The sequence below is a fragment of the Pongo pygmaeus genome, chromosome 16 (assembly GCF_028885625.2).
Source record: "Pongo pygmaeus isolate AG05252 chromosome 16, NHGRI_mPonPyg2-v2.0_pri, whole genome shotgun sequence".
Taxonomy (NCBI): domain Eukaryota; kingdom Metazoa; phylum Chordata; class Mammalia; order Primates; family Hominidae; genus Pongo; species Pongo pygmaeus.
In genome coordinates this window covers 40,645,273-40,662,385 of record NC_072389.2, presented here as the reverse complement: position 1 = coordinate 40,662,385, position 17,113 = coordinate 40,645,273, and the positions used below count along the sequence as shown (strand labels likewise).

Here is a 17,113-nt window from a genome sequence, read left to right as displayed (position 1 = left end):
GGACGCTAAATCCCCTCTTACCAAAACAAATCCTGCGCCACTGGGCTTGGGCTCTGCAACGCGGACCTTGCCCTTCCCCCGGCAGCTTCAGTGCCCTCACTTAGGTGGTTAGGCCGTGCCTAAACCTCATTCTTTCCTGGGCCGAGATGTCCCTGCCACAGGATCAAGGTGCCAACGTGCCGCACCCTCCGCGCTCAGGTGTCCCGCAGGCAGCCGCGGGGCTCGCAGCGCGGATCCGCGGACAGGCGGCGGAGCGAACACCCGGGCGAGGCCCCGCGGTGCGTCACGCGAGCTGCGGCGCGACCTCCTGGCTCCCGCCCGCCTCCGCCGCACGCACGCGCACTGCGCCCAGCATGAGGGTCGCGGCTCTGATCAGGTAATGCGGTCCTGGAGCCGCCTCCCTCCTCCCAGGCCAGGCTCTCGTCCCTTCCAGCCGCCTCTAGCCCCGAAAGAGTGGGTGTCTCTTGTCTGAGCCGCGCGTTGGGGGTTCCGCGGCTCCTCCAAGCCACAGGAAGAGGCGGAGCCTTCGCTATTGCCGGCCCGCATGTGCCTTGGTCCCTGGCTGGCGCGCCTCCTGCCTGTCTGTCGCTCTCTGGTCTTCCAGCCCTCAAACTTGGATTCCCATTGGATTCAACTGGGAAATTTTTAAAAAATACCGACGCCTGGGCCCCACCGCCAGAGGGATTGGTTTAATTACTTCTGTGCGGGCCGGTGTCTGATTTTTTTTTTTCAAGCTCTAATGAGCCGTGAAGTTTGGAGCCACTACCTTATTCCACCAACTCAGTTAATAACATTCCTCGCCCTTTCCCCCTCGCTTTCTTCGTCCTCTTCTGTAGTCAGCTGGGTCCTCCGTAGCCTGGCTTCCTCCCTAGTTGTAACTGGTTCCGCCCCTCACAAGAAGTCCACCCTTCCCTCATCTTTACAGATGTGGATTGCTTATGGCATGTGTGTGTTTCTGCCTTTGGGCACTCAAGTACAGAGATCTCTCTTCGTGGTAGAGACCGAATTGTACTAGTCTTATGCTAGATCCGGTTGCTGTTGCTTCGGACTCTCATCATTTCTTTAGAGTGACCTTACCATATACTCCGTATTCCAAAAGGAGTTTGATGTCTGTAGTAACCAAATCATAAATTTAAGTGTCTAAATAAGTCCTATGACTGACAAACCAAAAACAAACCTGCTTAAATATTTCCATACTCATCTATAAACTGAGGCAGAAGGGAACACACTAGCAACATTAAAAAGTTAGACTACTTAAATACTTGTTTCATGAGATTTTGCCCTGTAGAGTGTCTTAGATACAGTGCAACGATGTGTTTGCTTTTGTAATCCAATTGAAGATTTCATAAACGTTTTCGTTAAGTCCCTTAGGTAATTGATACTGGCTGTAAGTATTGACCTATTAAGGACTTGATATGACATTTCAAACCTACTGTAGTGTCTGGAATATTCCAGTTCCCTTTCCTTCAATGTCATTTTTAGGAGACTAGACCATAATGTCACAATAATTATTGTTGTTCAGTAAATGTCCTCTGTAACATGAATGATGAAGCTTTAACCATTGTGTCTTATTTTAAGAATTAAAAGTACCCCAGGAAGTGAATAATTCAAATTTACATCGCTTGCCAAAAGTTTAACGATTAAAGTAAAGCACAACAAACAAAGACTTAGAAGTATTGGAGGGGAGGAGAGAAGATTAGTAGAGTCAGTTACACTAAATAACCTGTAATGTGCATATGTTGCTTTATAATAAAAAAATTTTGCTAAAAAAGCAATGTTGGAAAATTCTTGCTAAAGTGTAAGAGCTGTAAGGACATATGCTGTAAGTATGAATACATAAGCATTTACCTGTATGCTTATGATACAGATGCCTATGTATTCTATATATATGCATTATATATAACTATGTATTATAAGTGAATAAGTGAAACTGGGATTCTTACATATCTAAGAACACTATTTTCCTTTTTTAAATTTTTTTTTTTATTATTATACTTTAAGTTCTGGGTTACATGTGCAGAATGTGCAGTTTTTATTACATAGGTATACACGTGCCACGGTGGTTTGCTGCACCCATCAACCCGTCACCTACGTTAGGTATTTCTCCTAATGTTATCCCTCCCCTAACCCCCAAACCCCCACAGGCCCCGGTGTGTGATGTTCCCCTCCCTGTGTCCATATGCTCTCATAGAACATTATTTTTCTAATAAATAAATGAGTCTTTGAATTTTATAGTTGAATGTTATTTTGAGGATTATCCAGGCAGACCATTCATTAATTTGCAATGAAGTATGCAAACCCAAGCACATTGAATAACTTAGCTTAGTATCCCAGAGTTGGAAACCAAAATAGAGCTGTGAGACCTCTCACCTAACATACATGTGTACTTAATGGAGTTCTAAGAGGACAGTAAGGTACTCTGCATTTCCCAAGCTTGTCTGATATTCAAAACCTTTTGTTAGAGTAATTGGTTAGTATTTTGTTGGACACCAGTGTTCCACAGAACACAGTTTGGTAAATACTACTTAAAACCATATTTGAAATGTTGGCATATTTCAAAATAAATTGTCAGACTCAGTTCTGATTCTGGATGCACACCCTTCAGTCTTTAATATCTGAAACAATTAGTCATATATTTTTATCCTGGGGAATCAGAGCAGTAAGGTTTGATATGGTAAGTTGTGAAAGACCTGCTTATGGGGATACCGAACCTGAAGAGAGGAAGAATGGACTTTTTAAAACTTCACTTTGGCCCTTGCACTCTCCTTCCATTTGAGAGATTTTGGAATGAGAGTTGTTATTGATGGGAGGGTGGAAGAGGCAGAAAATGTTGAAAACAGATAAAAGGCAACAAGGCCAGTTTCTGAGGTCCTCAGTTTCTTGAGCTATGAAGAGGTCTAAACATTGCCTGGGGATTTGCAGGCCTTAAGCAAATATTGGAAAGAAGGGAAACAGGAGGAAAAAGAAATGTAAAAGGGAGAGGGACAATGATAAATGATAGTGGGAATTAGAAGAATATTAAACCACAATAGCATATAGATTGCCATTCAGCCATATTATAGATGAGCTACTGCTCGTCTTTGCTAAGTGATATGCGTCTGCCTTAGGTAGATTTAGAACCAGAATTTAGAAGTTCCTTTCAATATGTTACTAGATTTATAGCCCAAGCCTACTTCTGCTGCCATCATATATATATATATATATATATATATATATATATGTGTGTGTGTGTGTGTGTGTGTGTATAATATATGTATGTATGTATGTGTGGTGATGGCTGAAGTACTGATAGTGCTGATGTTTCACATCATCAGTGTAAGTCAGCATCTTGTTTTTTATCTCTGCAGAATTTGAACCCACCAAGTGTGTCAAACTTTGTCATCAGCTAGGTACTCAAATCTTTAATTTGATCCTTTAATTGCTGATGGTAGCCATTTGTTAGATTTCTTATGGTGGAGCAGAATTTGTTTTTTTTTTACTTTCTCATAGAGAATAGTTTTTTTTTTTACTTTTTCAATAATTTCTATGAAATTATTTTATACATATATTCCTTAAGTGGAATAATATATATTATTATATATATTCCTTAGGTAGAATATATATATTTCATATATAATTATATAATAAATGTTTAGCTGGGATGTAAATTGAAATCATTTTCTATTTGCAAAGCACTTCAAATATATTTGCTATCACAAAGCAAAAATTTACCATATTTTGTTTAGAATATTCGTATATATATATATAGTTTCTTAAGCTCCTGTGAGTAGCAGCCCTAGACATTCAGATTCGGTTGCTCAGTTTGTTTATGATTTAGAAATTAATGTTTTTTTTTGCATTGTAATATATTCTGAAAAGTCAAGTAAATAATGTGCTCTGTTTTGATATCTAGTGATTTTATGTTGAATAATGGTCAGTAGCATGATATTTGTCTCTCTGTTGATTTATTGTTTAGTGGTGGGAAGGACAGCTGCTATAATATGATGCAGTGCATTGCTGCTGGGCATCAGATCGTTGCTTTAGCAAATCTAAGACCAGCTGAAAACCAAGGTAAGTACATGCCTTTATTGGGAAGTTGCCTAAATGAATGAAATTCCAACTTCATAATTACATTGTACAGGTATACCGTACAAAGACGAAAAAAAAGAACCAATATATATTAAGCACCCATTAGATGCTAGGTTCCACCTAGAACTTAGCATTAAGTGTTTTCACTTACTTATTTTTTAATTCTCATAACCAGCTTCTATAGAGATGCATTATTAATCTTAATAGACAGGGATCCTGAAGCTTAGAGTTTGTCTGAAGTAAACTAGCACAAACTTGCAGAGTTAAGACTTGAACCTTCTTACTTCAAAGTACACTACCATTTTACCCCACCACATTTCCAAGTACTGTAGGCAGCATAGAGGTAGATAAGATATAGTCTCATGCCTCAAGGAGCTTGAGAAGTAAGACACATATTGATAAATGATATGTTAATTTTATTATTAAAAGGATACAGTTTACCTATTTTAGATGTAAGCCAGAAATGTGAGACTTGAGATAAGCATAAAGCAATGCATTCCCACTTTTCATTTGTCTGTAGTAACAAGGGCATCCACATGTAATTCACAGACCTCATATTGGCTACTTTTTTCATTTTTTTCTCCAATGAAATATCCCCAATTATAGCTTTTGAAAAAAGAAATATATTCACCAATTTGCTTTTTAATGCTTTTGTGTTATACCTATGAAACTACAGATATTAACTGCTAAAATGTAAGAGGGAGAAAAGATTAGCACTTGTGTGACTTTTGTATTACTGCTTCTCACAGGACTCTTCTAGTAAGATCTTTTTATTCTCTCTTTTACTTCTTTCCAGGTTCCATGTTTTTGCACTGTTATTTTAAGATTAATTAAATGAGTAGTATATGTGAGAACATCGGTCGTAATTCCTGTCATGAAGTAGGCATTCTGTAAATTTAGCTGAATTGGAATCTAGCTAAATACTTGTTTTATATCTCTAATTAGATTGATTATAAGCTTCTTGAGAAGAGAGATCATATCTTCTATCTTCCTTTTATTGCTCCTCATCACTTGGGCCGGCTCTATGCCTCTGGTAGGAGTTCACGCAGAGTTGATAGGTGGACAGGTGTATAATGAACTAATTTGGATTAGCCCTGGAATAGTGAACAGTTATTTCAGTCAGATATTTGAATCTTCTTTCCTTCTGTGATTAAGATGTAAGTAATGCTGGAAGTCGTGTGGAAAGATAGAGATTAGAAATATTTTATAGGAAGAAATGGAAAGGTCCCACAGAGAGTCAGAGGTAAATGCACATGTTTGGATTTTGTGCTGCAATTGATGAGTAACAGATGGTTTTTTAGAAGTGATGTTTTTTGAAAAAGTTCCAACTTTAAGAAAGAGAAAATTCTTTGAGGATGAGTAGGAACTGCACTCTAACTTCTGTGTTATAAAAGAAGAAGCAGAATCTCCTGCTAGGTTTACCAAAGGAAAGAAACTCCCTTATCCCTTGTGGCCAGGGGGAGGCAACTGGGACTTTCAAGCTATCTTGTGAAGTTAAAAAGCAGATGTTTGTATAGTATATAATACATACATGGTATATTATAATTTCATCACAGGAGTTTCTATCTTGTTTTCAGCTTTCACATGAATTATTTTACTTACCTAGTACAGAACCATTAATATGTAATCTTCCTTGTGTTCATGGTTCACCAGCAAGGTGGTAAAATGACAAGCAAAGTATATTTTTAAATTATACCTCTCAGTAGAATAGAGACACTTATTTAGAATATCGTTAGTGAGAAAAAATTTAATAGTAAATAGAATTAGAATATTCTGAAGTAAAAAGCCTGGAAAAGGCAGTTGAAACAATAGTAATTGTTGTAGAAGAAAACAGATGGCTGTGAGTTGGTAGATGGAGATGGTTTAGCTAATCTTGATGAAAATCAGCAGGACATTGGGAATTATTGAACAATTGGCTGAATGACTTATTTTCCTACGAGTGTTATGAGAGAAACCTTAGTGAGGAGTGACTGGTAGAGATGACTCCAATGTCCAGCAAAGTTATGGATTTTCAATGGGTGGTCTGAAAAGGAATTTATTCCCATCAATGGGGATAATGCTAACTTGTCATAAAATTCACAAAACCATCTCTTTAGATTTGTAGTAGGAACTTTTGTGGCATGCTAAATGAGTTGCTTCAGGCAACAGGGGAGCCTTTGGTTTTATTTGATCTCACACTATTGTTGCTCTGTAGCTTCCATTAATCAAAGTTACAATGTGGTTGGGACTAAATGGAGCCTTAAAGAAAATTATCTTCTAGGTTTTTGAAGCCAGTGAAATGTTTTACTTATTATGCTAACATCAGAATGTTTCTTGCCAAGAAGCCCAAATTTCTTTGAATAAATTGGTTTGATTGTATCAATATCCTTTAAAATGAATATATTTAAAGATCCAGTCTAATTTTGAGACGAGAGAAGGCCGAAAGGTTTTTAGGTAACTTTGGCTATGTTCTTTACTTCCTACTGGGACCAGGAGTGGAAACATTTATAATAACAATGTGAGTAATATTCTGAAGGAAGCCAATCTAATAATATGTGAGTTCAGAAACCTGTGAGCCAAAATGGGGTAGCACATTTTGATGATTTTGATTGTTGAAGGGGCCCTTGCATTATCACTTTTCATTCCCTTTGATAGGAAGTTTTCACATTTAATGGAAAGCCTGGACCTGTTTGGCTTATATTCATACATACACACATAGGTATATATCAAAATAACTGTTTTGTAATTTTTTTAATAGCATTTTGTGAACATTTTCCATGTCATTAAATATTATTCTACAATAGCATTTCCCATATGTCTTTAGAACGCAAATACCCCCATTAAATTTAAGTGTTCTGTGGGTAGATAAATTTGAGAGATAGTTCATATTCTCTGCTCTTATTGGAGTACCTGAAAGCATATTAGCTTAGGAAGATTACACCACAGACATCCATTTAACACTTTTTATCCCCGTGTTTTATAAACTTCTTTAACCTTAAATCTTTTTATCATCCCATACCTATTAATGTCTTATGGGATTTGTATTCCACAGAACATACTTTAGAAAATGTTCTTCAACATTATATTAATGGCTGCATGGTACTTTATTATATGAATATACTATAATTTCTATTCCATTATAAATAATGTGATAAGTATCTTTGCAAATAATCTTTGTATATATTCATGATTCTTTTTCTAAAAAGTAAGTTTACGAGATCAAAAGGTCTATTCCAGTATATTTCTAAGTTCATTTATATCACCCAAAGCTCTGATGTGACTCATCTGTTTTGAATATTTTACCCATATTGATATTTGTGGAATCTTGTGACAACCACTGATTATATTATTGATTAGCTTAAGATATCATGTTTCTATGCACATGTGTAACTGCTCTAATGCTCTAACAATGTTGAATTTTTATCTATTTACATGTTTTATTATAAGGTACTGAATATCTGAATATAAAATATACCAAAACGATCTGAAATTTTTCTTACCAATATTTGTCTCTTATTAACTAGGTAGATCTTTAATTAAGAAAGGTTTTTTCTACAAGTCTAGATGACTTCATGAATAACCTTGAATGATTTGTAAAAACATTTATGTAATAAAAATATTTAACTGAATAATCAAAATTTACTGGATACATTACTCTTCTCTTTAAATGTTTGCCATATATGGTACAACAAATTTATGTATTAATACATTTGTATTTGTAATTAGTAGTAGGGATGATTAGGGGTGACATGAACTAGATGCAACTGCAGACAAATGTGCAATTCTTATGTTTTTATTTTACTACATAAATGCAGGGAAATGTAGTATAGCCAGCTTTCAAGTTCTGTGTCGACTATTCAAGCAGTAAAACCTGGATGGGCTTTCAAATCCACTTTCTTATTCACTCTGTTTTGCTAATTATTTCCATTTTAATTGTTGCAGTGGGGTCTGATGAACTGGATAGCTACATGTATCAGACAGTGGGGCACCATGCCATTGACTTGTATGCAGAAGCAATGGCTCTTCCCCTCTATCGCCGAACCATAAGAGGAAGGAGCTTGGATACAAGACAAGTGTACACCAAATGTGAAGGTGATGAGGTTGAAGATCTCTATGAGCTTTTGAAACTTGTTAAGGTATGCGGAGTAACCAATTAAGTATATTGGATTTAGTGTGTAATTTAACAAATTACATTTGCCAAATTATTTAGTAATCCGTAATTTGCAATTGTTAGTAGCCCAACTATTCTTTAAAAGGATGTTTTGTCTTTTTTTGGTTAGAAAAAAACTGCAAATGATTAGTATGCCTTTATATTAAGTGATATTTAAAAATAAGATGTTTTGTATAGTTTGGCATCCAGGATTATCAAATGATATTAAAATAAGTTTTCTATTCCTAAGGAAAAGAAAGATTAGAGCTGATGGCCATTTAATCGCTTTATTAACAAATATTTTTTGAATGCCTACTATATGCCTGGCATATAGTGCTAGACACTGGGGATAGAGCAGCAGACACATACGTTAAAGGCCTATTCTAATGGAGCTCACTTTCTAGTGGAAGAGGACAGGCAATAAACAAATAAATAACATGCTTGATAGTGAAGAGTACTATGAGGAAAAATGAAGCAGAATCAGATAGCACATGATGGCAGGGCATAGCTGTGGAGGTGGTGCTACGTATGGTGGTCAAGCAAGACATTTCTGATAAGGTAACAAGTAGACGTAAAGAAAATGAGAGACTGAGCCTTGCTTAAATCTGTTGGAACAGGTATGAATTTAATGCATAAGTCACAGAATGTAAGAGTTTGGCAGCCATTTTGCACTCATTAATTTCTAGGAGGGTATATTTGGGCTCATATATCTAATAGTTACTATACTCAATAAATGGTAATTAATAAGTATGATTTTATATTAAGCAATTATCTTTTCATTTTTATTGATAGCCAACTATTTGAATACAGTTCAGTATTCTTCTAAGTATGAATTTTTATTCAGTCTGTTACAATCGATTCATATAAGGCAGATTTGATGAAGTAGGGAATTCAAGCCAGTAATTCTTGATGTCTTGCTGTTTTTCACAAGGGGAAGGAAAGAAGATTTCTGTCCCTTCCTCTACAAAGGGACATTGCATTTCACTTTCTCACTCTTCAGAGAAGTTCAGTTTTTTCAGAAGTTACCTCATGAACTTCTGTCATGAAAATTTTCTAGTTTCAAGTAGCTACTTAAATGACATAATTTGAGTTTCATACAAATCAAAAGTTAATTAAGGATTTTGATTTGAAAAATATATGAAGCACTGAAATTCTTTTAAAATTTGTTTGACTAAAATAGTTCTTATTTTGTATGTCAGAACATTTTATTTTATTCTAAGAAGAAACTGATAAGAAAAACCCTTAGAGTAGTTCCAAAATTTTCTGCTTAGTTGTGGATAGCATAAGAAGTAGATACTTTTGAAAGGAAATCACAAGGACCTGCTTTCTTCTCTCTGGGAAGATACATGCTGATAAACATTTTGATTATTAAACAAGGTAGAAGGCTTAAAAGAATCCTACTTTTAGTGGTCATATCTCCAAAAGGGTGCAATTATGATCTTGACAGTGTTCACTTTGAAGTGTGAAATACTGAGTGTAAATCCTGCATTTTCAAAATTTCTTTCTCATAGTACAAAGAATTTGGGCATTAAGTTTTTATATAAACCAATATTATTAAATGATGAGACTCACACTAAAGTAATTGGGTTGCTTAAAAATCACAAACTTGATCACTTTGGAAAAACTCCATGATAATAACAGCCCTCCAAGAAAGAGAGATAATAAATTACTATTAATAATAAATTTAATTAGAAATGGGCAGATTAGCAAAAATTAAGAAGAAATTTTCCTTTCCATCCATGCTGTCTTTGGAGAAATGGATGCTTTGCCATTATCTTTATGCTAACCATCAGTTATGACATAAATTAATGCTAATGTTAAATTCTTGACAACTTATGCTTTGGAAGTTTGTACATGATAATTATAGTTGAAAGATATGTTATCAAGTTGTCTGGGACTAAATAGTTCCTTCTTTTCCTGTGTAGAAATATTAATTTTACTATAGGATATTTTAAGGACATAAGTATCAGAAATATATTGCTTTCATGGAAGTGATTGTATAACTAGGCTTTTATAGTTAAATTCATTTATGAAACACTGGTGCAAAGATTCCAGTAGAGGTCTTACATATTCTAATGAATAACTGAGTAATTATGGAAAAAAATGAATCTAGAAAAGCTATAATTTTTCAAGTTAGTCTTTACTTGTTCTAAGAAAAGAAAGAACTACATTTTTTAATCCTTTGAGTATTAATGGAGTATGGAAAGTATTTAGATTTATTTTCATTATAAACATTTATTTATAACAGGTTACAGCTTTGCAGCTTTCACACATAAGTCTTGTTTTTGTATTATTTTCCCCACAAATATTAAAACTAATTTTTGAATAGATGTTCCTTTTTGCAAAGAGTTTAATTTACTAATTGCTGAAAAGAAGTAGGAAAGACTTGGAAGAACTTGTAGAGTTATAAGTTTCATAACTATTTTGTAGAAATTATGACACCTAATAGAAATGTAATAAGTCTTTGTCTCATAAATTAGCAGGTGACTCTGACAGCTAGAGGTATGTATCTCAAGCTGTTTGCAAAAGATTTTTCATGTGGCTAATCTTTTATTCTTTAGAATTTCTTTACTGTTAAAATGTAACTTCAGTTCTTATCTAGTTTAGTTTAATAGATAACTGTGTTTTTCCTGAAAATATAGTAACTTCCAATTCTGTTTGTTTTCTTTTTAAGTCACATGAGCAGTGTAATAGTTACAGAAAGATACATATAAGCACTATATCTCTATAGGAAATATATGTAGGGATTATATTCTTTCTGTTCTGCTGGGTTGGAATTACTTTCTGGATCTGATGTCTTCCTTTTTCTTGGTTTATTCCTTAGTTTCAGTATAATCTATATTTAAGAAACTGCCTTAGGGGACTTTGGAATCTTTCCATTTTGAAAATGTTCCTGTTCTGCTCTCATATTTTATTGATTTGGTTGAATTTAGGACTTTAAATTGAAAGTCATTTTTCCTCAGATCATTGACAGCATTGCTCCATGGTTCTCTAGCCTTTTGCTGATACTGATGTGATTGTTGTTCCTTTTTAGGTGGCCTGTTTTTCTTCTCTGTTAACTTTTATGTTGTGTCTTTATGCTTGGTGTACTGAAATGTCACAGTAATGCTGTATTGAGTGTTGTTTCTCCTATATCACTTCCCTAAATTCCTATTGAATAGTGACACATCCCTTGTCCTCTTTCTCCGATTGATGGTTTGGGGATAGGCATGTAATCCAGGTGATAGCCAGTCAGAACATGGCATTCTTCTGGCCATAGTGATTGGATTAGAGATGGTTTTGTTAACCTGTGTTTGTCCTAATAGAATGAAGCCTAGAATGTTGGGTAGTTGGCAGAAGATAAGCTCTTCTCCTTCTGTGCAGAGAGATGTGTGGATGTGAGACCTAAAACTGCCATAGCCATTTTTATTCTTTTGACGGGAGAAAACTTGATGTCAAATCTGATACACAAAATATTGCAAAGCCAATAGACTTGCAGTGTAAGGATGGTTCTTCCACTAGTTGTTTGATAATTTGTTCCTTTTGATTTTCTCTGTTCCCTTTTGTTGACACTCTCACTAGTCACATATGAAACCTTCTAGACTGAATCTTCATGTATCTTTTTTTAATGTATTTTCTATCTCAGTGTCTTTTTGTTGTACATTCTGTGAGATTTCCTTTTTAAATTTCCCTACTTTCTTCTTAAATTTTTCTAAATTTTAGCCATCATATTTTCAGTAGTCAAGAACTTTTCTTGTTTGTCCGTTGTTTTTTAATAACAACTTATTTTTCTTTCTATAGATGTAACATCCCTATATCCTCTTAAAATACAGAGATTTTAAACATTGTCTTTAGTTTCCTGAAGTACTGGTGTTTTCTTTTCTTTTTTTTTTTTTTTTTTTTTTTTTGAGACAGAGTTTCGCTCTTGTTGCCCAGGCTGGAGAGCAATGGCACGATCTTGGCTCACCACAACCTCCACCTCCAGGGTTCAAGCAATTCTCCTGCCTCAGCCTCCTGAGTAGCTGGGATTACAGGCATGTTTTGTAATTTTAGTTGAGACGGGGTTTCTCCATGTTGGTCAGGCTGGTCTCAAACTCCCGACCTCAGGTGCTCTGTCCATCTCGGCCTCCCTAAGTGTTGGGATTACAGGCGTGAGCCACCGCTCCTGGCCAGTATTGGTGTTTTCTTTGAGATTTTTTTTTCTTAGTTTTCTTCTCTTTCATGTTATAGGCTTTTTTCTGATGTTTTGGTTGCCTTTTCATATCCAAGAATAATACAAGAGGAAAGCTGACTGTGAATGCTTTTATGCTTTTGACTCTAGAATTTTCCCAACCTCACATCTCACACTTGTTATTCCTGGAGTTCAGGATAGTGTGGCCTAGTTTGGTTCCTTTCTTGGCTCTGTTCTCTTCCATGCAAACAGTAGATTATGGCTCTCTGTGCTGACTGATCAGTCATGGTTCCTTCTTTATCTGCTGTCTAACTTAATAAATTAATTGAAATCCTTTTTTCATTGGTTCTTTCCTTCTGTTTATTATTATTGACAGTAATAATTGAGGGATTAAAATTTTAATAATAAATATTAAATACATAAATTATAAATTTAATAATAAAAATAACAAAAATTATTTTTTATTATTGACAGCAATCTAAAGGTAAATTTAACTTAAGATAACTAGATATAGGACCCAAATTTTATAATCAAAGTCAAGATTTTTTTGTTTTGTTTTGTTTTCTGTTTCTCTCTTACCTTTACTTTCTGTAGACTCTCTTCTCAGTCAGGACCTTGTAATTAGAGGATGGCTCCCAGTTGTATTCTTCTTGGTTAAAATGTAGTAGGAAAAGCTCCAGTTTTCATTTTAAATAGCTTAAAGGGGAATCTTAATTGATCTGACGTGTAACGTATTCATGAGTCAGTTGTGGTTGGGAGAAGATGACTTTGATTTGGTAGGCCTACATTGTGTGTCATCCTAAACTAAGAGATGGAATCATGATTACTGGGAATATGTTTACTAGGAGTAAAGAAAGGGTGATTCTCCAAATATAAATCAGGCTGTTGCTGGTAGAAGGGTGAACTGTGGTGGGAGGGGCGAAGAGTAACACGTTTCCAAAAAATGTGTGGGTTTCAATTTGGAAACCATCCTAGATGATTCTTTTTTTTTTTTTTTTTTTGAGACCAAGTGTCGCTCTTGTCACCCACGCTGGAGCGCAATGGTGCGATCTCAGCTCACTGCAACCTCTGCCTCCTAGGTTCAAGCAATTCTCCTGCTTCAGCCTGCTGAGTAGCTGGGATTACAGTCGCCCGCAATCACACCTGGCTAATTTTTTTTTGTCTTTTTCATAGAGACGGGGTTTCGCCATGTTGACCAGGCTGTTCGTGAACTCCTGACTTCAGGTGATCTGCCTGCCTCGGCCTCCCAAAGTGCTGAGACTACAGGTGTGAGCCACCGTGCCCAGCCAATTCTTCTTTTTTAATCTCTTCTCTCTTCCCTCTCTCCCTCCCTTCTTCCCTTTTTTCCTTCCTCCTCCTCTTTCTTTTTTCAAAAACAGTTGGACATTGGGGCTAAAGCAGTGAGCTTATAGTTAAGGACCTGTACATTCAGTTGCTCATGATTTTTCCACCTTAATATTCCATTGGCAAGGTAAACTAAACAAATTCAAAACTTATTTGTTATCTTCCTACACAAATTTGTTCCGTATTCTGTATTTCCTTAATTAAAAGCATCATCATTTACCTCATCGTCTAGGTCAAAACCTAGGCCTTACTATGAGACTTCCATTTTTTCTCAGTCCCTTTCTCCACTCCATCCCCCTCAACCATCACCATTATAGCTCCAGCACCTATTGATAATGCTGGTATGACTTCTAAAATCTGACCCCTTGACTTCATTCTCACCACTACTGGTTTTTCATCTGTACTATGCGAGAGCCTCCTAATCAACTTGCCTTCAGTATTGCCCTATGCTCCATCCACCTCTTCTACCAAGTTGTTGGCAGCTGATCTGTATAAATGCTTAAATGACCCATGATTAAGATACAGTCCAAACACATTAGGCTAACATAGAAGGCTCTTTAAGAAGAGGCCCTGGCAATCCTACTGGTCTGATCCTGCTGTTCCCACACAGGCACCTCTGGGATCAAGTTATAATGAACTAATTAGGTTTCTAGGAGATTGCTTTTCATGTCTGAGTCTTTGGCTGTGCTTTTCTTTATGCTTATCTCTTTGTCCTCCTGAAGAACCCCTTCTCACCTCATATTCTTTTGTGAAAGCTGCCCTAATTTACCTTCCTCCTTTCTGTTCCATGGCAGCTTGTCTGTAACTCTACTGTGGGTCTCATTGCATTATTAGGATTGTTTTTCTGGCTGTCGCTTTTGCTAGATTGTGAGACCTCAAAAACATGATAGTGCCGTTCATTTTTGTATCTGTCCTAGCAGAGTTCCTGACATATGGAGGCTCTTAAAAGAATATTGAATATTAAAAGAATAAGTTTAGTAAAAAAATGTATCAAATTATTCCAACCTAGGCTGGGCACAGTGGCTCATGCCTTGTAATCTCAGCACTTTAGGAGGCCAAGGTGGGCAGACCACTTTTAGGAGTTCAAGACCAGCCTGGCCAACATGTTGAAACCTCATCTGTACTAAAATACAAAAATTAGCTGGGCGTGGTGGTGCGTGCCTGTAATCCCAGCTATTCAGGAGGCTGAGGCAAGAGAATTGTTTGAACTTGGGAGGCAGAGGTTGCAGTGAGCTGAGATCACACCACTATACTCCACAGCCTGGGCGACAGAGCGAGACTCTGCCTCAAAAACAAAATTTTTTAATGTAATTATCTAATACAGGGGAGTCATGTTACTATGATATGTGATATAAAACCATTGGCAAATTCATTTTGTCTTTTGTTTTCCTATTTAGAAGCTTAAATGGAATGGGTATCATAGTGGAAGTTTTCAAAATAAGGCATCCTATCAGTGTAACCACTAACTGTACCAAGAATAGTTTCCTTCTGCACACTACTTTATGAAAATGCTGAGCAGAAACTCTTTCAAATTAGTTTTAGTATATGCATTTTAGAAAACCTGATTATGGTGGAAAATTACTTTGTGAATCTCTTTTTACTTCACTTCATGAGGGAAAAACCTGAGATTGTTGGGTGGCTCTGAGGCAAATCTGAAGGGTTTGGAGTGGGAGAAACATATAAGATGAACTTAAGATTTCCAGGGAGGACGCAGACATAGCATTAATTAAACAGGCACACAGCCCTGTACAAATTGCTCCTGGCTCCTCAGAATTGCACAGCTTGCCTCAAGCCCTTTCAGTTCCCAGGATTTTGGATATTAAACCTGGTCCCTTGGCATAAGAAATGCTTTTCTAGTATTGACTCTGGACTCTAAACAGGAAGAATTGGCATTGGAACAGACCAGTGTCATTTTCACTCCCAGGTACAGCTTTATTGAGGCTGTGCCATATCTGGTCCTTTCAGATGATAAAGTCAAGTGTGCATGAGGAAGTACATGAAGGAAGATCTGTCTGGAAATAAAATGTTGTACCATATTTGTCAATTACTATAGTTCCTAAGGTTATCACAGGTACAAAGCCTTCATCTATAAATTCCTCCTAAAGCCTAGAAAATGTGACTCCCTCGTTTTGGCAAAATGATCATTCTGTCTCTTCAACCTTGAACTTTTATCCACTTGGTGTCAGTGATTGTGTGTATATATTGCACATGTACATATATACCCTTTGTATTTATCTTTTCCCAGAGTCAGTGCCTCTCTATAAATTTATCAACTGACTTATTTTTATATCCTATATTCCTTTCTTCTACAAACTATGGGTTTCTTCCTATCTTATCATCTACTGTATATATCTTACATTGTGTTGGGTATTTTTGACTTTTCTTTCAAATTTCTTTCTTTATATTTTTAATCTCTAGTGTCTGTGTCCTGTTGACTGGTTGATTTTTTGTTTGTTTGTTTGTTTTTGTTTTGTTTCTGTTTTGTTTTTCCTATGCTACCATTTATTTTTAAAGAAACCTTTTGTAGATATCTCCTTCTGGAGTTGTGTTGTCTGGGATGCTAGGTGTAGGTCTCTGTCCTATAGTCTTCTACTTCATTTCTAGGCCTGTAGTTTATCTTGTCTTTGCCATATTCTTATTAAATGTCTGTGAATACATTATCCAGATTGATAAGCATAAATTGCTTTATTTCTTTATTGTTGTATATTTTTGAAGCACGTGACTTTATTTGTGATCACACAATAATAGATCCTGAACTGATATTTTTATAACAACTTTACCTTTTAAATTGGAGCATCTTCAGTCAGCAGATTTGTCGTGCCTAAATCATTAAATCGTCAAAAAAAATGATATTATCAATAAATACTTAGTGGTGAGGGTTTTTTTTATTTTTTATTTTTGGTTAGAAATGGTTTAATAGGAGCTTGTTCTGTGATGTGCTGATATGGGAAAATATTGAGTGAATAAAGAGGAGTTGAATAAATGTCTTAGTTGACCTTGACATTCCTATTGATTTTAATGTATGCTACTACTATTTTTCTTAATCCTCTTATTCTTTGATTTGTCAAACATTAATTCAATGCTTATAATGTACCAGTATTGGAAAGTAAAAACATGTATGAGACATAGTCTTTGCCCTCACAAACCCTGAAAGGATAAGACACATACACAGAGAAATTAACACAAGCTACAGTTGCCATTAGAGCATGCAATTAAAGGGTTATGGGAGTTCAGAGGGTGAAAAAATCCCATTTGGGGGATCAGAAGGGCCTTATGGGCAAGTTACATTTGATATCTGATAGGGTTTGGCTCTGTGTCCCCACCCATATCTCATGTCAAGTTGTGATTCCCAGTGTTGGAGTAGGGGCCCGGTGAGAGGTGATCGAATCATTGGGTGGGCTTCCCCCTTGCTGTTCTCATGA

General features: G+C 36.1%; 1 protein-coding gene and 1 long non-coding RNA gene across 13 annotated transcripts in view; one reads left to right on the top strand and one right to left on the bottom strand.

Moving 5' to 3' along the window:
- The window catches only part of LOC129014078 (uncharacterized), a 517,291-nt gene extending 516,958 nt beyond the window's left edge, over positions 1 to 333 (bottom strand). For both annotated transcript variants that reach the window (XR_008494114.2, XR_008494115.2), the window contains exon 1: positions 22 to 333. This is a non-coding gene — a long non-coding RNA (uncharacterized LOC129014078). The remainder of the gene's footprint in view (positions 1 to 21) is intronic.
- The window catches only part of DPH6 (diphthamine biosynthesis 6), a 445,531-nt gene continuing 428,457 nt past the window's right edge, over positions 40 to 17,113 (top strand). For 5 of the 11 annotated variants that reach the window (XR_010123937.1, XR_010123938.1, XM_063652564.1 and 2 more), the window contains exons 1-3: positions 293 to 376; positions 3,956 to 4,050; positions 7,990 to 8,183. Coding sequence is in view for 9 of the 11 variants with exons in the window: in XM_063652564.1 (XP_063508634.1) it covers positions 354 to 376; positions 3,956 to 4,050; positions 7,990 to 8,183 (312 nt within the window). In the remaining 2 variants the exon portion in view is untranslated. Of the gene's footprint in view, positions 377 to 3,347; positions 3,390 to 3,955; positions 4,051 to 7,989; positions 8,184 to 17,113 lie in introns of those variants that run through there. The other 6 variants (XM_063652563.1, XM_054451053.2, XM_063652562.1 and 3 more) reach the window with 6 other exon arrangements.